This window comes from Marmota marmota, unplaced genomic scaffold, assembly GCF_001458135.2.
Source record: "Marmota marmota marmota unplaced genomic scaffold, marMar, whole genome shotgun sequence".
Taxonomy (NCBI): Eukaryota; Metazoa; Chordata; class Mammalia; order Rodentia; family Sciuridae; genus Marmota; species Marmota marmota.
The window spans coordinates 19,957,133-19,980,247 of NW_026000005.1; the positions used below are offsets into that span (position 1 = coordinate 19,957,133).

General features: G+C 39.4%; 1 protein-coding gene across 2 annotated transcripts in view; it reads left to right on the forward strand.

Annotated features, from left to right (window-relative positions):
- The window catches only part of Aox1 (aldehyde oxidase 1), a 69,334-nt gene that overhangs the window by 27,284 nt on the left and 18,935 nt on the right, over positions 1-23,115 (forward strand). For both annotated transcript variants that reach the window (XM_015481208.2, XM_015481209.2), the window contains 9 exons: positions 4,462-4,631; positions 4,975-5,089; positions 7,421-7,543; positions 10,755-10,851; positions 15,055-15,179; positions 16,756-16,889; positions 18,030-18,117; positions 20,577-20,663; positions 21,669-21,860. In XM_015481208.2, the coding sequence (XP_015336694.1) occupies positions 4,462-4,631; positions 4,975-5,089; positions 7,421-7,543; positions 10,755-10,851; positions 15,055-15,179; positions 16,756-16,889; positions 18,030-18,117; positions 20,577-20,663; positions 21,669-21,860 (1,131 nt within the window). The remainder of the gene's footprint in view (positions 1-4,461; positions 4,632-4,974; positions 5,090-7,420; positions 7,544-10,754; positions 10,852-15,054; positions 15,180-16,755; positions 16,890-18,029; positions 18,118-20,576; positions 20,664-21,668; positions 21,861-23,115) is intronic.

Genomic DNA, 23,115 nt, shown 5'->3' on the forward strand with positions numbered 1-23,115 from the left:
GGGCCAGAGCTGTAGCTCAGTGGTAGGGAGCTTGCCTAGTGTGTGTGGGGCTCTGGGTTCAATTCCCAGTATCATGAAAAGAAAAAGAATTGTAAACCAATGAGGAAGAATCATTACTGAAAACAGATTTAGCAATGGTTATTTTAAAGAATAATGTGTTTCGATTTTCAAGGCCACACGTTTTGTACTGTGGCCTGTGCTGCTGACTTGAACGAGCTGTTAGCTTGCTGTGTGCTTTCTGCCCTTGGCTTTGTGGTTGTCAAAGCTCAATCAAAGCTGCGTTCCATGTCAGGACTGTGGGCTGCTCTGGTTTTATTCCAGAGGAACAGAAGACAGTCCTTGGAGGTTGGTGAAAATTCAATGACAACTTTTTATGAGAGCTACTGATTTGTTTTGTTCAAACGTGGAGATCCTTTGCTCCCCCAGTTCCTTCCACCTGTCCAAGTGATTTTTCTGTGAGTTCCATTTTAGAGTTGAATCACACAGGAGTTCTAAGAACTATTTTCAAGTTTTCTTAGTATTGGCTGACTGTATGGGGAAACAGAGCTACTCACAGCTTTCAAATGGAATTTTCTGCCATGACATCCTAAAAATATCACCAGAAGTCATTCTGTTGGTAAACTGGATACAATCTGATGTGTTTTTCCTTGAAATTATTATCAAGAAATTTGACTTTGAGAGTTGTATTAAGTTAAAAACAGGAAGAGTGTCTTTAAAACATCAGTTCAGTGAATCTGTTGTTGGATTCAGTTATAAAACTTATAGTATGTCATAACAAACACTGAAGTTGCTGTATACCCCTTGAGGTTTTAGGTTCAATATGTTCAAAAATTCAAATATGCCAAACAGCATTAGAAGTGAATATTTTGAAAGCTGAAAACTGCCATGTTCCCTGGTGTTCTGTAAAATATGGTATTCACAATCTTCAACTTATAAATACCCTAACATTGCTATGGCAATGGAATACATTTCATCAAGAAACAAATTAGTGGGCATTCAAGCCATCCAGAGAAAATTGAAAATCTTCACATAGTGGATGATATTGAAGGAAGTTGTTATTATAGATTGTAAAACAAAGGTTTGGATGCAGTATATCTCCTACACAGATGAGAGTTGGTTTTGGGTTTTCTATGTCTTATTTCTTTCCCACACATGTGTGAACATTCATGCTGTTAGAGCAACTTCAGCCCTCATAATGAGCATTTTTTATCCAAATCCATTTATTTGCATTGAAAGCATTTTGAGAGTGTTTATCAACTTTCCATTACTATAACAAACACCTGCAATAACCAACTTAAAAAGAGAAAAGTTTTGGCTTATAGTTTTGGAGGTTCCAGTTCATGATCAGGCAGACCCACTGCATTTAGATCTCTGGCAGGTGCCAGGGGGCAAAAGTAGAGTGCATAACACAAGGAAAACTGTTCAACTCCTATCCAAGCAGCAAAAAAAGACAAAGAGGAAGAGACTAGTGTCCTACATCCCCTTTAAGGGCGCACCCCCAATGACCAAAAACCTCCTACTCAGCTCCTTCTCTTCAAGTTTCCCCTGCCTCTCAATCACCTCTATCACATAGGACTTTAGGGGACATTCCAGACCTAAACTACAGCATACAGCATGCAGCACCACCTTTCTTCAGTATATTCATCACAACTGATAGGAAAAAATTATAAACTCAGCTAAAATAATTTCATACTTGGTTACTCAATAAGATAAAGATATATTTTGGAATTCTCCCTCGATCTTTTGGTAGCTTTTACACAGAACATTTTCAAAAGACTTTTTTAATGCTATGATACTTTTTTTTTAAACCAAAAAAAGTGTTAGTAATAGAAAGTTTCCAGAGTCTTTATAGATTCATATGAATGTGTTTCTTAGTGTACAAACTTATGAATTGCCTAATATTTTACTTTTGGGAATGAAAAAAAAAAAACTCTTAGGATTTAAAAAACATAATTTTTCACTCAAATGTTGTGCAAGCTGAGAGCCCAATGTAGTATGATAACTCAGCACTTTGGGGGATATTTTACAGAGGAATCAATTCCTATTATCTGTACCATTTGGAAAAACATTCCCATTTTTTTTCTTTTGATCATCACCTCAGTTCCCTAAAGGAGAAGAAGAGAATTACTGAAAGTTCTGGCCATAGGAAGGGAGCAATGAGCTCTATCAGTGGAGTTGGTGTGTGTTGGGGCTTCTTCAAATCCCTGCTCATATCTGAACCACCATATGTAAAATTTTCTTTCATTTTCCTGTATTTCTCTGCATTCATAGACTGGTTAAATAGTGCATGGTTCCAGTCCTAAATTACTTTTTTTTTTTTTTTTTTATAATTCTCTGCTTTCTAGCTTATGAATCAGGATGAACTCAACAAGAACCAAAAACACTGACCCAGTATTCCTTTTTGGTGCTGTATATTATGGTCACTACAAATTGAAGTTTGCATTTAAGTAAAGTGAACATGGATGTTAAAACAATAAATGCTATTGACCAGCTTTTATTCTATTGTAAAACAGTACATTTTTATAAAATAGAAATAAATTCAGTGCATCCTCTACACATCTTATGCCAAGTCAGTTATAAAAAGCACTCCAATTTCTGCACAAATTTGGTTGACATTTCACTTCTTATTTACATTTTGAAAACAATTGGGTTATTTTCATTTTCTAGATGATCCACAACATGTTCCCAAATTATGCATACCACTCTCTCTTTCCCTTGTGATATTCTGGGCCTGTTATCTGCCTGGAGAATTTCTGATCTATCTTAAGCTGAAGTTTTCTTTCCTTGAGTGCCTCCAGTGGGTGGACAGTAGGTGAGGATCACTCTTCTCTAATCCTGTGGGCGGGAGAGGGCTTTGGGGGAATTGTATATTTCATAGCTATCTTTACATAAAGTTCTCCATTGTAAACATGTCTATCCTCCACTCATGGGATTTCTTCAGTTAATTCAAATTCAAAAAAGACAAGAAAGCCAGGTGTCTGCACGAAAAGGAAACATGTTGGATCCATAGGATCTCAGACAACTTTCCCTTGGCTTTCATAGAACAAGAGCCCTGGGGCATTTTCATTGAACCAGGAATCACTTCAAACCTGGAAAATATGTACCTATAAATGAAACAGGACTTAGACATCTCATTCATTGCCAGTGTGTACTGAACAGACTTTCTCAAACTGCACATTCTGGTAATTGAGTACAAAAACATCTAGGTTTTCTTTCCCTCAGATGCCTTAAATTATACTAAGTTGGAAATAGGTCAGGTTGTAGAGTTTCTTTTTCCTCCCAGTCAAGGTTTTCAACCAGTATGTGTTCTGTTTGTGACTTCTCTCTTCTCACCTGCTGTATACTATAGCCCAATGCTATGGGTTTATCTCAAAAGAAGAATCCCTTCTTGATCCACAGTTCAGGGTGACCCTGTGAACTGCAGAATGGGGTAATGGGTGAGACAGGAAGGGGAGATGTCCCTAACTTTGCCTACACCTCACTCTACTGACTGTGTGCCCCAAGGAAGCCTCTGGGGAACTTGGCCTCAGCTCAGCACCAAATACATTGAGTTATGGAAGAGGCTGCCCAATACTGCTTGCCAGACAGCTCCTCAGCCACAGCTTTTACCCTGGTCTCTAAGCTCAGCCTATGTCATGTCTTGTAGCCCCTTCTCCTCTTTTCTTCATACCTCCACTTCTCTTCCCAGTACCCACCCAACTAGGACTGCTAACAGCTCTTGTATCTGAAATGTCAGGGGAGATGTCATGTTGCTTAGTTTCTGTTTTGATTGGTGCAACATCTTTAAGGTACTCACAGAACCAGGAGCAAGTCATTTTACTCGATGGCTCTCTAAAAAAGAGTAACACCAGTCAATCACTCAAACACCAATGAATCACTTAAATTCAAATCCATTGTCTATCCAAATTGTCTAAATTAAGAGTTTTACTGATTATTTCTTAGAATTCTTCACTCAAAATGGTGGTGGTGGGGGGGCTCTTCTGGTTAAAAACATACTCTCAATATTTTCTATAAAGATTGTCACCATATCATCACATTCTTGCAAAATATTACATGCATCATGTTCATATGTAAGTAGGAAGATACATTTGATAATAAAATTTAAAGAAATACATGAACATTAGCAAAATAACATAACTTTATATTATCAGGAAGAAAGATTTAAATTAATTTGCATATGCAAATAGAATTTCCATTAGAGATGTCTGACATCTATATTCAAAAAAGTGAAAACTCTAAAAACCACATGATGGCTACATATTCCAGTTTTCCTATCGAATTATTGTAACAGGCTTATTATTCCTTGTGTTATTGTGAATAGTGATTGTTTTCATTCCCTGAAGTGTTCTGGTTTGGGTGTAAACCATATTGTTACCCTCTTATAGGAAATGTACATAATATGATTATTCTTGTTTTCTCTATAAAAATGTAAAAATCATATGTTGATTATTTATTAAACAGAATGTAGACCCAAAGCAGCTTCCGAGAGACCCAATTGGCCGTCCCATCATGCATCTGTCTGGTATTAAGCATGCCACAGGGGAAGCCATCTACTGTGATGACATGCCTGCAGTGGACCGGGAACTGTTTTTGACTTTTGTAACTAGTTCAAGAGCTCATGCTAAGATTGTGTAAGTGGTCTTACTCAAAAGGCATTAATGATTGCCTTTTTGTCTAAATCAGTCACATTAATGGAGAGTAATGGTATAAAGAGGGTAAGCTATTTGTTGGTGATGTCCAATGTAAACTGGAGACACAATGGGATTGAAATTTAGTATTTACTACAAATTTTCCCTCCATTAATAACTTCTGTGTCTCCCAAATTCTTTCTAATTGTCTAGCAGAGAATTATGGGAGTAGTTCTTTAACATATTTTTACCTCTCTCATACCTTATTTTCAAATTAACCACATTCTCAAGGATCTGTGGGGTGTGTGGCTGCTCTGAGGAGCCTGTGGTGTGTGTTGTCATCTAGGTCTATTGATCTATCAGAAGCTCTCAGCCTGCCAGGTGTAGTGGACATTGTGACTGCAGATCATCTTCAAGATGTAAATTCCTTCTCCACAGAGACATTGCTGGCGACAGATGAGGTATTTCACTTTTGCTTTCTGTTTGAAAAATGAAGTGCCTCAGTTCATGGCATTTCATATTTTCTTAAAGCTACCATCTAATTTGATATGTCATAAAAGTATTCAATATTCTTGAATGCTTATTATCAAATATAATAAGATATTTTTATCTTATAAATATATCTTATAATGTAGATATTGAATGCATTCAAATATATTCATTTCCACATAAGAAGTTTACTAGTTATATGAAAGATACTTTGGTGTTTTATATTTTATAATAATTATATAGTATGCTGCTCACAGTATGAAAAAATAAATGAACAGCGGATTATGGCAAGGTTTACTTGCAAATCCCTGCCCCTAGCAAATCTCTTGTCATTACCCCAGTCCCACCATGTCCAAATTTTAAGTTTGAGTTCAAGTGGTATCGTAACTCTGAAGCCTTTTCTTATCCTTGAATTCAGAAGTTCTCCTTCCCTCTCTGAACTAATTCTGACTCATTCTGTCACACTACCATATATTCAGTGGTCATTTCTTAAGGATCTATTATATATGATCATCATAGCTGAACAAGACATGTGGTCCCTGCTCTCAGAGAGCTTCACGTCTGTCTTTAAGAAGTGGACTTTCAATGCACTTTTTTTTTTCTTGCATTAAGCTTATTTATTTGTATATCTTATCTATTCCCCCTGCCTAATATAATTTCTTGAGTGAGGGGCCATCTGCATATTCTGTGTAACAAGGTAAAAAAAAAAAACCCAGTGAAAACACCATTACCATTTGAAAGCTTTAACTTGGTCTACTGTATGTCAAGTTACTAGAAAATACAGCAAGGACAGTGGTTAGCCGGTTTTCTGCATAACTAATTCAGACTTCTCAGTTCAATAGTTACACAAAAGAGCTTCATCCTTTGAAATAGTCCCTTACTCTGGAAGATTTAGTGAATAAAAATGAAAGCTTGACGACCAGAAATCTGAACTCAAGGTTGAAACTCCCCTGAGGTAGGGTTGTATATCACTGGCAGGGGGCAGTGAGAATTACAGTCCGTGCATAAATGTTAACTAAACAAGTGGGATTTCCTGGCTGCACCTTAGAACCTGCTCTCTGAAGTGTGCTTATGCAGACTGTGAGCATCTTAGGGATTGATGTGCCAGGTCACAGGGGCAAAGCCGAGCATCTGTAGAGAGTAGTGCCATGTTGGAGGATTGCCTAGCTGGCCTCACTCCTTTTCTAACACTCATTTATGGCACTTTATGACTTTTAAACATCTTTTCACTGCAGACATTTTTGTAATCATGCACAAAATAGAGACTCCATAGAAGCATCCTCCAGCTTCAACAATCAACATGTTTCACTTCTCTCTCTTCTCTGCCCCCAATGCACCACACCCAACTATACACTAATGTTTTAAATACTATAGTGTGTGTGTGTGTGTGTGTGTGTGTGTGTATGTGTGCGCGCGCTGCTGGAGATTGAACCCAAGCCTTCACACATGCTAGGCAACTTCTCTATCACTGACTAAGCTCTCTAACCCTGGTATCATATTTTTCTGATAACATTTCTGTGTTCACTGTGGAAGACACAATGGTCTAAAGTAGATTATTTTAAATGAATGTTTAAATTTGAGTGTGAACCATAGAATAAGGTGGGAGAGAGAACTCAAATCACCCAGTTCAGACTATTTTTACCTGTTGTGAGCCTTAGTTATCTGCTCCTCTCACCCAATCCAGCTTTCTGTCCTGGTCCCTGTGTGAGCTCCCCAGTCCACCTACCCCATCTGCAGGTGACATGATATTGACTGCGGCCCCCCAGGGAAGGGATGCTCTGTGCTTGGTCATATCTTGGCAGTTGAGTCTTTCACATGTCTTCCTGAGAAGCCTGAGCTCCAGGACAGTTTGTAGGCAGTGACTTGTTCACCAGCAGTGTGGTGTAATCACATGAGAAGTCTCTTTCCCAAATCACCCCTTTTTGTAGATGAGCTACAAATTCTTGGTTCTCCCTGTCTTTGAAAACAGAAGGTTCCTTCTGCAGATTGGCCCTAAATGTGGTCGAACAGCCAGGCGATTCATAGCTTGGTTCTCATAAGCCAGCTGGCCCTCAAGAAGCCCCCTTGACTCGGCTAGAGCCTGAGTCCGCTCAAGGCCGCACCGCCCCTCCCCCTCTGCAGCTGCCTCTGCCCATGATACAGCACAGAGATGTACAGTGCTTTAGAGTCAGCAGGTTCTATAGGCATGGGCAGATGGAGAGGGGTCCTTTATTGTGCATATCAAGCCTTGTGCTGTGGGGGGCGGGGGAGATAATGAATGAATACCTGCTCTCCTTGACAACAAAGGTCTTTCTGTGTCATAGGTATTTTGTGTGGGTCAGCTTGTCTGTGCCGTGATTGCAGATACTGAGATTCAGGCAAGACGAGCTGCTAAGCAAGTAAAGATTGTCTACCAAGACGTGGAGCCGCTGATCCTAACAATTGAGGTAATGAGTTTGAGGTGGTGCCAGTTTAGGGAATGGAAGAGCAGACATCAGAAGTATATCAGTTAAAAGTTAAAATGTTTTTGGTATAGTAACAGTAGAACCTGATTCAAAGTGACTTTCCAAAACACAGGGACTCTATCAACTCAAACTAGATCAGTATGAGCAATTTCTCCAATTTAGTTTTGCCTCTCAAGGGATGAGTATAGGCTCATCCCTTGTGCACACAGATGGCAGCTGGGAAACATGGGTTTCTGTGTTCATGTTCAGTGACAAAAGGAACTCTATTGTCTCAGCATTCCAGGCACATATCCTGAGACAACCCTAATTAGGCCACTTGAGTCACATGGTGAATTAATGACTGGTCAGATAAATGTAGGAGCTGTTTGTTAACACTGAAACTGAGGGTGGGTCATATTTCTTGGTAATGCATGGGCTATAGAGGGAGTGCAGGAAACCTATACAGAAATCTGAGCATTGCTTGGAAAGGAGAAGGTGAGAAAAATGCTAGATGGACAGCTAGCAATGTCCAAGACTGTGGGTCTATCCTGTAGCTCTGATTCACCTCCTCTCAGGATCTGGACTGATTAGATCTTCTGTGAAGCAAATCTGGGAGATACTACTTTTAGATTCTTAAATGCATATCTTAAATGAATGTGGAAATAGATCATATAATGCCTACAGGAATTTTGGCAACTTGAACAAATTGGAGAGTTGCATTTTCTATTCTAATTTTAGACAGATGTTGGAAATCTATAGAGGTGGTAAGAACCATCTCCATTAAATGGTAAGTGTTCTGAATATTCCACTGCTTCTTATAATAAGGAAAGCATGAAACCTCCTGAGTAGACTAGGTTCAGTCCATGCAGGCTGCATGTACTCTTGGGAACACAGTGTTACCCTCATAATATAATGAGCACATGGTTCTCTAGGTGACTAGCATGGTCTGAGGTGGAAAGAGGAAATGACTTGGCCAAGGTGAGTGTCACCATGAGAACCTGACCTTGAGGATGTTTTCTGTCATGAGACTTTATGCCTAGGAACATGGCATTTGTTTCTGGAAATTTTACTTAGCATTTTAAAATTACAATAAAATAATGTCAAGAAGATAAAAACCGAAGTTTGTTTGAGTGAGGCCTTGCAGATGTCCCTGGCCAGTTTCAAATTCACACATTCTATTCCCTTCTCAGGCCCTATCATTCTTATGTTGCCTGCTGTTCCTACTTACTTTATGTATTCCTTTCCCCAAATTTTGCTTTTGAGTTAGGATTACTTCTTAAGAAATTATTTACATAATACCCCATAAATTTTTTTTGTAATTCTTTTCCCAATACAAGTGGCTGAGTATCCACCCTTCCCTTCTCCACATTCCAGCCAAATGAAAGTCCAGTAAATAAATAGATACCCTCCTCCCCTGCATCCCCACTTCAGCCAGCAGATACCTGATTGTCTGCCAGAGAATATCAGAATTATGGAAAAGAGTTACCTCCCACTTGGTCAGAGATAAAATTCTCCAAGGTCAGTCAACTGGATCAGAGTGTATTTAAATCCAAGTTGATAGTAGGAAGCTATGCCTGGCTCCCTACACATTAAAGTCCTGCTAACACTTTCCTAACCAATGAATATTCAGGAAATTGACTCAAAATTATTAAAAGAGCAAGGAGAAGTGAAGTTGAAAAAGCTTAAACTTTAAAAAATGGAGTTTATAAAAGGTAGCTTCTTTCTTCAACTTGGAATATCTGAATCTTTAATTAATAAGAAAAGCACTGGAGTGTGAATTAATTCCAGTAGGAAGTATGTTATCGAACAAAATAGGATAACAAGAAATTTATCTATCACTAACACCAAAGTTGAACCTGGCTTATGTCTGGTTTTGGTAGTTTGAATTGGGAAACTCTATCAAAACTCTTGGATGCGGGGTGGGGGGGGAAGCTGAGGATCATGTGAAAAATATGTGCTCCCCACCAGAGTTTCTCCTTAAGCATCATTATCCACAGCTCCATCAGCTGGCAGCTTCGAAGAGCTCTGCGTGTGGGGCATGGATCTAAGGTGGTTTTGTGCATGATTTCACTAAATGCTCACAGCAATCCTATGATGCCAAACAACTGCAATGACCATACTGATGAGGAAACTCAAAGACAGTTACCCAGGGTCACATTGCTAACTGTAATAGCAATCAACAAACACTTTGTCCAACAGCCTGGACCCACTTTCTCAGTGGAGGAAATGACAGGATGACAAAAGAACATCCCTATAAGGTGTGTGGACAGGATAGGTCCAGACAGATACTGATGGCTTGAGAGATGCAGAGTTAGGAGAACCCTCAACTGCCAGCAGGTAGGAATTTCATGGATGAACGATAATCCATGGTGGATCATGCTGGCAGGAACTCACATGGTCCATTCACCAACAAACACATGGATCACAGTAAGATAAATTCCCAGGGATAGGTAAGAAAATCCTCGGTAACAAAAAAACCAACCTAGGCTGTTGTAGCTACATTTTTATTTATGTGTGCCACTGCACTCCTTCTCTGGGGACCAGGGAAGCCAGTGTGTAAGTGGATTGGTGGCACCTGGACAAGGCTGATAATAGAGATTTACTTCTAGGATTAGTGGTTCCAGGTGCTCCACTTCTCTCTACAAATGAAGTGCTTATGTCCCCAAAGGAGGAGGGCGAGACCAGCAGGCAAAGCCACCATGATCTCAATCATTAGTGTCTTTGTCTAGCATTTATTGAACATTTAACTATATGCCATACAAGCCCTTTACATGTTTCATTTCACAACCCTCTTGGACCTATATGCACAACTGTTACTTCCATTTTACAGATGATACTCATAGAGGGGAAGTAAAAGTCCACAGTAAAACAACTAGTAAGTGGAGAAAATCGATATAACTCTGGGTGCAGCCGCATTTCTGAACCAGTGTGCTATGTGGCCCTGGATACATAAAATACGTTGTGGATTGAAGACAATAATTGGCCTGCAAAATACTAGTTCCATTCTGGGATTGCCTCAGTGCCAGTTTTTTTTCTAAATATACTCAGTTTCTTTGGACCTAACACTCAGATTTCCATTGACTGAGGAGTCTCCAGCCCTGGTTCAAGGCTCATAGGATTGTGGGAAAGTGCCTTGATTGGCACCCAAGGGTGTGGCTAGTGCCCTAGGACTGGATCTCTTGCAGCCTTGCAACCTTCTCTGTTCTCTTTCTAGGATGCTATACGACTTAACTCCTTCTTCAAGACAGAAAGGAAACTGGAATATGGAAATATTGATAAAGCATTTAAAGTGGTTGATCAAATTCTTGAAGGTAAAACTATCTGAAAAAAAATAGGGGGAGAGAAAATAACCAGGGAAGCCTTTTGAGCAGGTCTAATTTAAGCCTTCCTTTGCCTTCTAAAAATCACCTGACAGGCTCAGTGTGTGTTGCCCTTGAAAACAGGCACTTCATTCACATATGGATTTCCCTGTGTCTTTGGTGTGGGATTTACAAGGGACCCTGAAACTGAGATTACTTTTCCTAACCCTGTGCTGTCAGGCAAAGTACCAGTAGACACTTTCATATTAGTGGCTTTTTGGTTTTTAAGGACCTCATGAAAATGTAAATGTGCCTGGAGAAATCATTCTTACGCCAATAGTGGGATAAAATTGAATCTCAGGGATTACTTGATCAAGTTGGTTTCCATCCTAGAGAGTTGAGATCAACACCCTAGGGTGAAGGGAGGGGGCTGTGGGTGGGGCTGCAGGGATGGGCAGACAGTGAAACAAGGTGTTAATGCTTTGTTAATTCCTCGGCACAGCGGCACATCCTTGTAATTTCAGTTGCTTGGGAGGTTGAGGCAGGAGAATGGCAAGTTCAAAGTCAGGTTCAGCAACTCAGTGAGGCCCTAAGCAACTTGGTGAGACCTTGTTTCAAAATAAAAAATAAAAAAGTCTGGGGATGTGGCTCAGTAGTAAAGTGCCCCTGGGTTCAATCCCTAGTATCAAAAACAAACTTTGCCAACTTTACAGGCTTAAGGAAGAACAGGTCTATCTAATATTGTTCCAGTTCTGTTTATTTTAAATGAAGTGAATATTGAACAAAATAAACTAGTACTACTGCAAGCCCTGAACTCAAGCCTAGTGGCTATGTGTGGGTTCTCATAAGTTGTTAAAAACTTTAATGGAAGTTAAGATCTGAGTTCTCGAAATTTTAATGTTTATATTATGTAAATGAGACAGTCTGTTCATTCTGCTGTTCTCTCTTTGTGTGTATGTGTGTGTGTGTGTGTGTGTGTGTGTGTGTGTGATATTTACTATACACATTAGATTTTGTGCTCAGGTTTTCTTTACTCGGATTTTGGATAAGATAGGAACTCTAGAGTGAAATACAAAATATTTCCTTGGGAATCTTCCTCAAACAATTTACAAATCACTGTTATTGGGTACATTTAAAAATTTTTTAAAGTTCTACCTTCCATCCAACACTTCCCTCTGATTTTTATCACCCCCCTCCCGCTTTCCTGTGGGCTCATTTGAACAACTTTTAGAATTCCATTTTGATTTATCTGTATTTTGGAGTATATCTCCTTGTATAGACTTTTTTAGTGAAAACTCTGTATAAATATATATGTATAACTATGATATATATCCTATATGTCAATAACCATGATATATTTATATATCACATATATTTACAGTCAGTGATATTTTATATATAATATCAACATTTTGCTAGTTTAAGTGTGAACCTTACCTCCCTTTCTATCCCTTTACTCTTCCCTATTCATAATATAATTGTCTTAAATATTTCCTGTACATACATTGGGAACCACACAAAGTATTGCTACAATTATATTTTAAACACAATTTAGAAAACTCAGGAGGAGAGTTATATTCACCTGTATTTTTATTTTTTCTGAAGTTGTTTCTTCCTTACAGATATTCCCGTTTCCTTTTATTTTTTTTTAAGTCATTTCCTACCTATTCCAAAAACTTTCTTTAGCCATTATTTTGGGATAGGTCAGTTGTAAACAAACTCTTAGTTTTCCTTCAGCTGAGAATGACATGGTCTCCATTTAATTCTTGAAGAATATTTTTACTGAATAGAATTCTAAGTTGATAGACCTTTAAGAGCTAGAAAATTTGGTGCCGCTTCCTCTGGTCTCTATGGTTTTTTATTTTTTATTTTTTGGACAGAGGATTGAATGCAGGGCCTTGCACTACACTCCAACCATTTTTATTATTTTATTCTTAGACACAGTCTTACTAAGTTACATAAGCTGGCCTTGAACTTGGGATCCTCCTGCCTTAGCCTCTGAATAGCTGGGACTACTGGTGTGTGCAACCTAGCCCAAGAGAAACCTGTGGTCTTTTTTTTTTTAAGAGAGAGAGAGAGAGAAAATCTTTTACTGTTTATTTTTTAGTTTTCGGTGGACACAACATCTTTATTTTATTTTTATGTGGTGCTGAGGATCGAACCCAGCACCCTGCACATGCCAGGCAAGTGCGCTACCACTTGAGCCACATCCCCAGCCCAACCTGTTTTCTTTGGTAGTGTGTTTTCCCTACAGATGAGGTAGTATTTTTCTCTCACCGCTTTCAAGACGGTTTTTTGTTTATATCGCTTTTTTTCTTCAGTTTTCTAAAGTTCAACTGTGATGTATCTTGGCATGGAATTTGTTTAAATTTATCCAATTAGGGTTCAGTTGGCTTCTCAGATCTGTAGGTTTATGTCCTTTGCTGTTTGGAAGATATTCAGCTATTATTTTTTCAAATACTTGACTTCAGTGACCCAAATGTCAGATCTTTTGTTTTGGTCCCACAGGTTTCAAAGCCCTATTCTTTTTTCTCCAGTTTGTTTTTTCCTGTTATTCAGATTGGCCAGTTTCTCTTGTTCTGTATTCTTGTTCAATAATCATTTCCTCTGTTCTCCCTAGTCTCTTGGTGAGCCCATCTAAGGAGCTTTTTAAATTTTGCTTGTTTTATTTCTTAGTTGTAAAATTTCCATTTGACATTTTTATGCCTTCTATTTCTTTGCTAAGACTTTCTATATTTTCATTATTGCTAATTGAATCATTGTCAGATAATCCTGATATCTGTATCATTTCTATGTTGGCATATTTTGACTTTCTTTTCTCATTGAAGTTGAGGTTTTCCAGGTTCTTGGAGTGATATGCCATTTTTTATTGTATCTGGGACATTTGGATATCATGTTATAACGTCTGGATCTTATTTAAATCTTCTATTTTCCTAGAACTGACTCTGTTGGTGGAAAACAAGTGGGTGATGTCTTGTTATTGCCCATAGAGAGTGGAAATACAGGTTCCCCATGTATCTGCAGACATAGTCCAGCAGAGGGGCTGGGGTGCCTCATTACAGATTGGCTTCCCACTTTACCTTTGCAGGTAGAGGTGAGGCTGCAGATTTTTCTGTGGTGTTTGGTTGGGGTAGAGTGCTTATTGTCTCATTTTGTCTTCTGAGGCTTCCCTTTTCTTGATCCTTTGTCTTAAAAAAATAGCAGACTTTCGCAGGTATTTTTTTTTTTTTCTGTCTTTGTCCGTTGATATTTTTGGATGGCTGGCTTCTCTAGATCCAAGGCTGATATGCATGTGGCAAGCATTAACAATGATTGCAAAACACACTGAATCCAATGCTCTATTTACACTTTGTCTCAAAGTTCCTAGTCAGTCTATCTTCTCTCCTCTTAAGTCTTCTGTCAATTTGAAATCAAACAAAACAAAACAAACAACAACAACAACAACAAATCACCAAGCAAGAGATTTACTGGGAAATCAAATACAAGAAGTAGAATTGCAGTCTGGGAGATGCACACCAACTAGAGGTGGCCTCTGGTTTGTCAGAGGATGAAGGAAAATGTTAAGGTTTTACTGAGGACATAGGAGGTTACACAGGGTGTTTAAAGGTAAGCCCCCTGGCACAGCAGTGTCTCTGGCAGCTGGTGTGTTCTGATTTTGGCAAATGTCAGTGGTTGGTAGGTTAGACTTTTAATCTTTCAATGTTAGGGTTACAATTAGTCCCTTGTAGTTTTGGGTTGAGCTTGCAAGACAGGCATTTATGACCTGAGCTTTTCTCCTCATTGGCCTCTTGACACTGTATCACTTGGGGAATGACATAAATGACTCCATTTTGTGTAATTAGCTTTCATACTTCTTGTGTTGATTTATACATAGTGTATTTAACAGGAGGAACAGGGAGAACAATAGCGACTCCATCTTTCCTTGGAACTAGACATTGCCTGGCTATCAGTTTTTGACTCTAGAAAGTCACATATCTTTCCCTAGGGCTCTGTGGCCTGGCTCAGCAGACACCACATATTTCTCCTCAGAACTCTCCTTCAACTCTGCAGACGTACAGAAAGCTAAACATTGTTAATTGTTACCCTTCACTATGTAGCCTGCTGCCCCAGCAGAACTGCCTGTCATTGGAGTTCCTGAAAAACAGGATATAGCTGGGGGGCACTACCTGTTCTTTGTGAATGCTTCCTTGACTTCCAAGAATTTTCCTTTAATAGGTGAAATACACATTGGAGGTCAAGAACATTTTTATATGGAAACCCAAAGCATGCTTGTTGTTCCCAAAGGAGAGGATCAAGAAATAGATGTCTATGTGTCTACACAGAGTCCCAAATATATACAGGTAATATGGGGCCAATGTGAAGGGGGCATAGCTAAATTGTGTCTGTCAAAAAAGTCACAAGATCAAATGTACAAAGCACAAAAATGTCATTTCTTTAGGAACCAAGGAAATATTCAGTATTAGTAGCTATATATTAGGGAATTAAGAGCCATGTAATTTCCAAACTTTTTGAGTTTTATTAAGTATGCTTTTTGTTTATAGATCTATTACTTTTAAACCATTTATGCAATCAGCAGGTCTCTTTTGCTCTGCCCTTAGTACTGTTGAGAAAAAAGAGAAAGGCCTATCTTCCCAAGCTTATAGTGCCCAACTCTCAAGAAACAGTTAGGGAGCCATATTGGAAAAAGTATAGCAAGGTGCTAAATCAGTTAAGTCAAAATTTACATGAGTGGAGGAATGAAGAGAAAGGGGGGTTTGTTGAGGGCTAGAATGACCCAGGATATTCATTCTCTCTCTCTCTCTCTCTCTCTCTCTCTCTCTCTCTCTCTCACACACACACACACACACACACAGAGAGAGAGAGAGAGAGAGAGCCTTAAATCTGGATTTATAGTCAGAGTAAAGTTTGTCTAGATGGTAAGAGAAGAGAGGGCATTTCCATGCCATTTCACAGCAAGATCAAATGCCACTCATCTATTCACTACTCATATCCTCTGCAAACAGTTGTTGCTTGTGTTCCCTCTCTCTGGCAACATGCGTGCCAGCAAGGAGGAACGGCACAATGACTTTCTGAGCTGGGATGGAGAGTGCAAGATGGAGAGGTTAGGTGTAAGCATCAGGGTGAAAGTAAGGAAAGCAAAGGGTCTTGATCCAGCAGGTTCAAAAGAGCCAGTGCTATTACCAGAAGAGCAGGAAACAGAGTATGGACAGTGGAGAATGAGGCCTCACAGAAGTTGGAACACTAAGAAAGGGTCAGATGAACTCCGTTCCAGTTCCATCTGCTCTTCACTCCCTGTGTGATGTTGGGCCCGTCTGTCTTAGGCACCCCATCTGTCAAAATCAGTTGTTAAGACTAAGACCTCAAAGCAAAAAGAATAGCACCTGCATCCAGGGAAGACCAAAGGGTCCACTTTCACAGTAATACAGATGGGGTGAGAAGTGTGCATGCTTCAGTGGAGACAGCAGAATGCAGGGAAACATCCAAGCTGGGAGAGGCTCAGAAAGCCACAAAATCTTACAGCTTCAGGAAACACATCCCTAGGGATAGTGTGAAAAGGGTACTTTGGGTGTTTCATGGGGAAAACAGGCAAAAAAAATTGATAGTCCCAAATTATCCATTGTTATTGCAAGAATTATTTAATAATAGTTTTGGCAATGCCATTGTAGCCAAATATTGCTGAGATCAACTGGGGATGAATGCTAAGGTTATTGGGCTTTTTTTTTTTTTTTATCATTTAGCATAGCCACACAGTTTATGTAGCATATACAACATGATGGAATCAAAATGTAAAGTGGCTGTCACACTCCTGTTTCAGGGAACAGTTTCTTTTTGCTAAGGTTGTGGGTGTGAGTGGTGGTCACAATGAAGTCCTTGCTGAAGATAGATCAGATTAATGAAATCTGTTATCATTTACAGGATGTAGTTGCCTCAGTCTTGAAGGTCCCAGCTAATAAGGTCATGTGTCATGTAAGACGAGTCGGTGGGGCATTTGGGGGAAAGGTTCTCAAAACCAGCACAATGGCAGCCATCACCGCATTTGCTGCCAGCAAGTAAGTGGAGAAAAATCTTCTGAATATATTAAAAATAAAGTCAGACTGAAAATTTCAGTATCAGGATTAATGAGGAAGAATCTAGGCCAAGATTATTTAAAAATCACACATGATATACAAGCACCCAAATTAGCTGCCAGCTTATGGCAACTTCTTTGTCTGTATCGTCAAGCTATATCCATATAAGAACCAAAATAAAAATCAATTACTAAAAAGAATGAAAGCCACAGAAAATCATTAGAATACCTGGAAAGTTGACAGAAACAGATCCTGAATGAACGGGGCTACTTGTTCTTAGCACCTGTTAGACCTTTAGAAGAATGTGTATGACCTTTTGAGGTAAACACACACTCTCTCTCTCACACACACACACACAAACACACACATTTTTAAAGTGTGTATAGTTATGTGTATAAGTATGCTTAGGTGTATATTTTCTTGATTGATTTAAACAGACTTTGCTTTTGTTAGGTTTATTTATTTATATTGTCATTTTCCTTTGAGAATCTAAAAAAATAATAATAATACCAATTATTTCTTGACCAATAAAAAATTCCTAGAAAACTTTCCATAGTAGAAAATAATTATTATTTTTCTTTAAAAGAGGTAGTTTACTTGTCAAAGTGGGATAACTACTCCAACAACTAAAAACTTGCAGGAGTTTAAGCCTTTATTATGTTATTTCTTGGTCAAGAAATTGTCTTTGGAGCAGGCACATCTAAAAGGCTTAATTCCTTTGCAGAGTAATGTAGGTCAGTTCCTTTAACTCAGAAGCAGAAACCTTGATTCTAGACCTGTCCTATTTGGGAGTACTTGGCAGTCAGACCCCACCTGTGTTCCTCCATTTGTAACCAGATTGAAGTGTGGCCTTGAGACTTTACCTATAGCCAGAGGTCTTTATGACAAAGGGAAATGTCCCCTTGAATACCCTGGAGACTTCCTCGACAAGTAGCAAATGCCAGGTGTCATGCTCTCACCAAAGGGAGGGGAGGCTACCACATTTCCTGGAGGTCAGCAGAGGCCAAGTGAAGGTAGGAGTTCTGTGTTTTGTGATGTGTGTGAATGCCACTCAAGGTCTCACTAGGAGCTATATAACCTTCTTTGTAAGAATTTACCTCTCATGCCTTTTTTCTGTTTCAGGCATGGTCGTGCAGTCCGCTGTGTTCTGGAACGAGGAGAAGACATGCTGATAACTGGAGGCCGAAACCCATACTTTGCAAAGTACAAAGTGAGCAGAAGATGGGTGGAGGGAAGGATTTGCTACAAACAGAACATGACAGAAACGCAGAGGCAGCATTTATCTGTTCCCTAATGGGGAGTAACAATGAACAAATTAACAAATGGCCCGTCTATTTAACTTTCTGTACCTTGTGCTGATTGTTTAATTACTGGCTGGTTCAATGAAGCTTTTCTGTTTCACTCAAAGATGTCAATTTGAGAAAGAACTAGCTGGCATTGGACATTACACAGTGAATAATTAGAAAACCTGTGAGCATATGTGTCTATGAAATTAGGTCTAATAACTACTCACTCACACAATAAAAGAGGTAAAAAATAGAATAATTTCCATAACAATGGTGTTATGTGAAATTGCATTTACTTGCAAATGGAGTCCTCTTTTTTTAACATATCAAGGGTATTTTTGTAAAACTATGCTCTAGAAATTCCTAGAAAACTTTCCATAGTAGAAAATAATTATTATTTTGCTTTAAAAGAGGTAGTTTTACTTATCAAAGTGAGCTAACTACTCTAACAACTAAAAACTCTCAGGAGTTTAAGCCTTTATTATGCTATTTCTTGGTCAAGTAACAGCCCAGTGTAATCAGCAGGGGGTAGAGGAAGGAGGACTCTGTTCCACAAAACTATTCAGAGACTCAAGCTTTTTTCAAGTAGTGCTACCACCATCCCTTTGGATTACATAGTCTAATATGGTAGCCAGTAGGCCATTTAAATGACCACTGAAATTCACATTTGAGTGAACTAAATTAAACTAAAATTCCGTTCCATAGTTGCATTTGCTTTATTTCAAATGCTCAATAGCTACACGTGGTTAGGATGGGATAGTACAGACACAGAACCTGGCCATCATCACAGAAAGTTCTACTGGATAACTCTGCCCAAGGACACTGAGTCCTCTGCAGGGTCTTCTGCAGTAGATAAGGAAAGAGAAAGCACATGGAGTGATGTGGAAGGTATTTCTCACACCAGGTCAGTAAGAGGTGGACCTTGCAAGGACCTTGGTGTCTTTGGCCAGAACTTTGCCCCCTAACTAAAAAGGTAGCTGGAAATACATCTTCCTGTGTGCACAGGATGGGGACCACAGGATTTGTTGAATGTGTATCATGGTCTCTACAAATGTCTCCCTGAACACATATTGTTAGAAACTAGCAAACAAATCTATTTTACTCTAAGCTACATTTTGAATTCAGTTTAGTTCAAAAGAATTTGCTAGAGTGAACTTTGTTTTGAAGAGCTTATTTTTGGCGAAAGGAGGAGAGGAATAAAACTTACACACATGATATCATTATGCAAACATTAAAAGTTGAAGGTTAAAAGGTGAGGTACATGTAGCAAATCTATGAAGAGAGGTGAATATAAGTTGGAGTATGTACAGAAGACTTCTTAGAACAGGTGAAACATAAATGGACCTTCAAGAATGAATAGTTACCCCAAAAAAAGCATACTAGGTGGTGGAACCAATAATGCAGAGGTGGAATGAGCATGGCATGTTTGATAGGGGTAGGGGTAAGGGGAGGGGTGCATTAAAACACAGAGCAATTACCAGAAGGTAGTGTAAATAAGATGGGTTGGATTAGGTAATGCAAGACCAAGAGGGGCCTAAAGTTCCAAAAGGGGAGTTTAAACTCTCTCACAAGAAACAGGAAGACTGAATAGATTCTTGCTCAGTCAAGTGCCATAACTAAACATGGGTGCATCAGGGAGGGTAATACGATGAGAAAGTGCAGGATGGCCTGAGAGAGGAAGATGGGCAGATGGACCAGTAGAAAGCAGCTAATGCATTCAGACATGAAGCATTTGATATGATAGTGAGAGGCAGAAGAGATGAGTCTAAGAGTCATTATTCTGTAAAATAAGATAGGATTTGGTGAAAAATTTGGCAAAATACAGTGGAGAATAAAACCACAAACATGACTTGGAAATTTCTAGAAGAAAGAGTCGAGTTGGAAGGAGAACCAACCTGGAATGACAATGAGCTGGTTTGTGTAAATGTTGGAGAAGAAGTGATGATAGGACATTGAAACAGAAATGTCCTTCACCAATATGGGACTTTGTTGAAAGGACTAGATTATAATTATAGAAGTTATCACCACTGTGGTGACTAAAACTATGAGAAGATAATGTTTTCCAATGGAGAGTACTGTGAGAACAAGAGATAATATTAATATTTATAATAGTAATATTAATAATTTATATGTAGAATGTCTGCTGTGTGTTGTTTATATGCCTGTAATTTTCCATGTATTACTTTATTTATTTCCATTTCACAAGTAGTCTAAGAGGGTAAATGGCTTTTCCAAGGTCACAGAGCTATTTTTATATCCAAGAAATTATTGCCAAGTCTACATCATAAATTTTTTTCCATATGTGGAGAGTTCACAGTGACAAAGAAAACTTTAGATATTTGATTCCTAGTGTCAGTATCAGAGATCAGCTCTCTCTGCACAGGTTGGATTCATGAACGATGGCAGAATCTTGGCCCTGGACATGGAGCACTATAACAACGGGGGCAGTTCCCTTGATGAATCATTATGGGTAAGTGTTTTAAAAAGCAATCTTTCTTGCATTTTTCAAAGAGTATTATGTAATATGATTTATATCAGAAAAAATGTTCAATCATTAAATAATATATAATTATAAAAGCATAGAGTCCATCGTTGTAGGGATAGCCTAGTGTCACCCACTGGCACCCACAGAGTAAGCCCAGAGATCTTGGCTAAATCTCCATATGTGTGCTATTTCTGTCCTTCCATACTTAGATCTGTTTTCAGATGCAAGCATTGACCAACTTTCTCCTCTCTGGCCGGACTGACATTTTGGACCGATAACTTTTGCTTGTGGGGGCTGCCCTATACAAAGGAGGATGTGTGGGCATCCTTGACCTCTACTCAGTAAATGTCACTGGTGGGCCCACCCCCCCAGTCTTAATTACCAAAACTAGCCCCAGACCTCACCAATTGTTCTCAGGAGGTGGAGGGAGGGATTAATCCTGATGGAGGAATAAATGCCAACCCCCCTCCCCTCATTTTCCCTGTTTTCCAGAATACTGCCTTCTGTAGAATGCATAGGCCCCAGGGTTTAGGACCTATGAACATTTCCAAGGCTTCTGGAAATATTTGAAGCCTAAAAATAATACATTTGGGGCTGGGGATGTGGCTCAAGTGGTAGCGTGCTTGCCTGGCATGCGCGCGGCACTGGGTTTGATCCTCAGCACCACATACAAATAAAGATGTTGTGTCTGCCAAAAACTAAAAAATAAATATTAAAAAATTCTCTCTCTCTCTTTAAAGTAATAATAATACATTTGTTCTAAAACTTAGAAATAAAAAAATAATAATTTTAAAAGAAAATGATTCAAATTCTTTAGAATAATTTAACAGTAAAATGCATTTTAATTGGGGGCATGGCATATTTTTAGCATGTATGATGTGATATGAAGAGAGGATGCTGTTTCCAGCCTGATTTGGTCTGAGATATCAGGATGGTCAAACAGGTCCAGAAGGACAAGGCCCTTATCACACCAACTCTGGATTTCTCTAGGTGATAGAAATGGGGCTTCTGAAAATGGACAATGCTTACAAGTTTGCCAACCTGCGCTGCCGAGGTTGGGCATGCCGAACCAACCTTCCCTCCAACACAGCTCTGCGTGGGTTTGGCTTTCCTCAGGCAGCGCTGATCACCGAGTCCTGTATTGTAGAAGTTGCGGCCAAATGCGGTTTGTCCCCTGAGAAGGTAACACTGTTTTAGTCTTGCATATAAAAGGTGTTGAATATCTGAGGTGGGAGGGCCTTTGAGAATCATTCAGTTTGAGGTTTTTGAGATCCAAAGGGATATATGATTTGCCTGAGGTCACCTAGCCAACTGGCTAACATAGAGCCAGGACAACAAAGTTCAATGATGCTTGCTATACCCAGATATCTTCTCAAAAATCCAGGAAACAGGGTACATTGAGGAGTAAGCAATAGATTCTTACCTGTTTAGTGAGAATTTTCCATTGGTTGGTGGGTTCTATTAGTTTATTTTCCTTTGATACACAAAATGCCAGTGGTTTATTTAGCTCACAGTTCTAGAGATTCAAGAGCATGGTGTTGACTTCAGGGGTCAGGCTCATTCTTTTATAATAACTCACTCTCATGTCAACTAACCAGGATCCCATAAGAACTACCTTCATGTCTTCAGAGGGCAGCACCCTTCAATGACTTAACCCACTAGGCTCCATCTCTGATGGTTTCCACCCCCTCACCACCACTATTATTGGGGACCAAGATTTCACATGAACTCTTGGGGGATAAACCACATCCAAACTGTAGCAGGTATATAATCCCTACCACCAAATTCTGTCAAAGTCTTCTTTCCTTAATGTGATAGCAGCTGTCATGAAGTTTGTCATTTCAGTGGCTAACATGATTTTCTTTTGGTGATTTTTGAGTCTCAGCCCAGTCATCATCAAGGATGTTTCCCTCCTTGGTGCTTCTTCCACCCTCAGATCCTTAGAGTGGAGTTGGGTGGGGAGATGTGGTAAGCTCTCTTCCTGCCCTCCCTTGTTCCTTTTGCTGTGACACTGGGGCAGGGAGGAAGAAGAGGAGGATCTGGGAATACAAATGTCCCCTCCCCATGTGACTTCTGCCAGTGAGTGCTGTCCTCTCTTTGGCACTTCATTTAGCATTCCTCTAGTGACCACACCTCTTTGCCCCATGCCCCAGTCCCCAATTCATGTACTTACTTTCCCCTATAGATTTCACAGTGTTGGACTCTATAGCCACAGATAGGAGTCATCCTTGTCTCTGGAACTTGTTCCTCCCTTCCTGTCCCCCCACCCAGCTTCTCTCTTTGATGTTCTGTCATACTTGGTAGCATGAAGAAGGAGAATCATGTGAAGACCTTCCTTCCTCTTCCAGAGAATAACCTCTTAAAAACTCTGCTTTCCCTGCAATGGCTCAGCTCACTAATTCCTAGTCTTCCTCTAATAATGATCTGAGAAAGTTTT